This window comes from Fulmarus glacialis, unplaced genomic scaffold (assembly GCF_000690835.1).
Source record: "Fulmarus glacialis isolate BGI_N327 unplaced genomic scaffold, ASM69083v1 scaffold15543, whole genome shotgun sequence".
Taxonomy (NCBI): Eukaryota; Metazoa; Chordata; class Aves; order Procellariiformes; family Procellariidae; genus Fulmarus; species Fulmarus glacialis.
In genome coordinates this window covers 1-405 of record NW_009202431.1, presented here as the reverse complement: position 1 = coordinate 405, position 405 = coordinate 1, and the positions used below count along the sequence as shown (strand labels likewise).

The 405-nt window shown below is 63.7% G+C and overlaps 1 protein-coding gene across 1 annotated transcript in view; it reads right to left on the bottom strand.

The window, feature by feature from the left end:
- The window catches only part of LOC104074228 (polypeptide N-acetylgalactosaminyltransferase 9), a gene marked incomplete at both ends in the record, with an annotated part of 78,631 nt that extends 78,229 nt beyond the window's left edge, over positions 1–402 (bottom strand). Inside the window, one exon of the mRNA XM_009574286.1 lies at positions 168–402. Within this exon, the coding sequence (XP_009572581.1) occupies positions 168–402 (235 nt within the window). The remainder of the gene's footprint in view (positions 1–167) is intronic.
- Positions 403–405: the final 3 nt, after the last annotated feature.

Here is a 405-nt window from a genome sequence, read left to right as displayed (position 1 = left end):
CTTTCCCTTCATTTTCAGCACTTCAGCAGTGGGCTCAGTGCGTACGGTGCCCGGGGTTCCCTCCCCAGCGGGCGGGCGCTTCGGGTGCTCTTCCCCAATCTGCAGCACCCTCCCAGGACACAGGGCACCACGGGACTGGCGCTGCATCCCCTCCCAGCCCTCCGTACCATTGAGCTGGTTGTAGACCACTTCCTCCAGGTGGTCCAGGCGCTGCAGGATGGACTCCCTGTCAGCCAGGCTGCCCACCTTGGCGCCGCGGCTCCTGGCCCGGCGGTCCGCGCTCCGGACGATCTGCACCAGCTCCTGGGAGCGGTCCTGGATCCTACAGTAGACGGAGAAGAGGATGATGCCCACGAAGACCAAGATGTTCACCGTCAACAAAGTTTTGATTTTCCGTGCCACCGC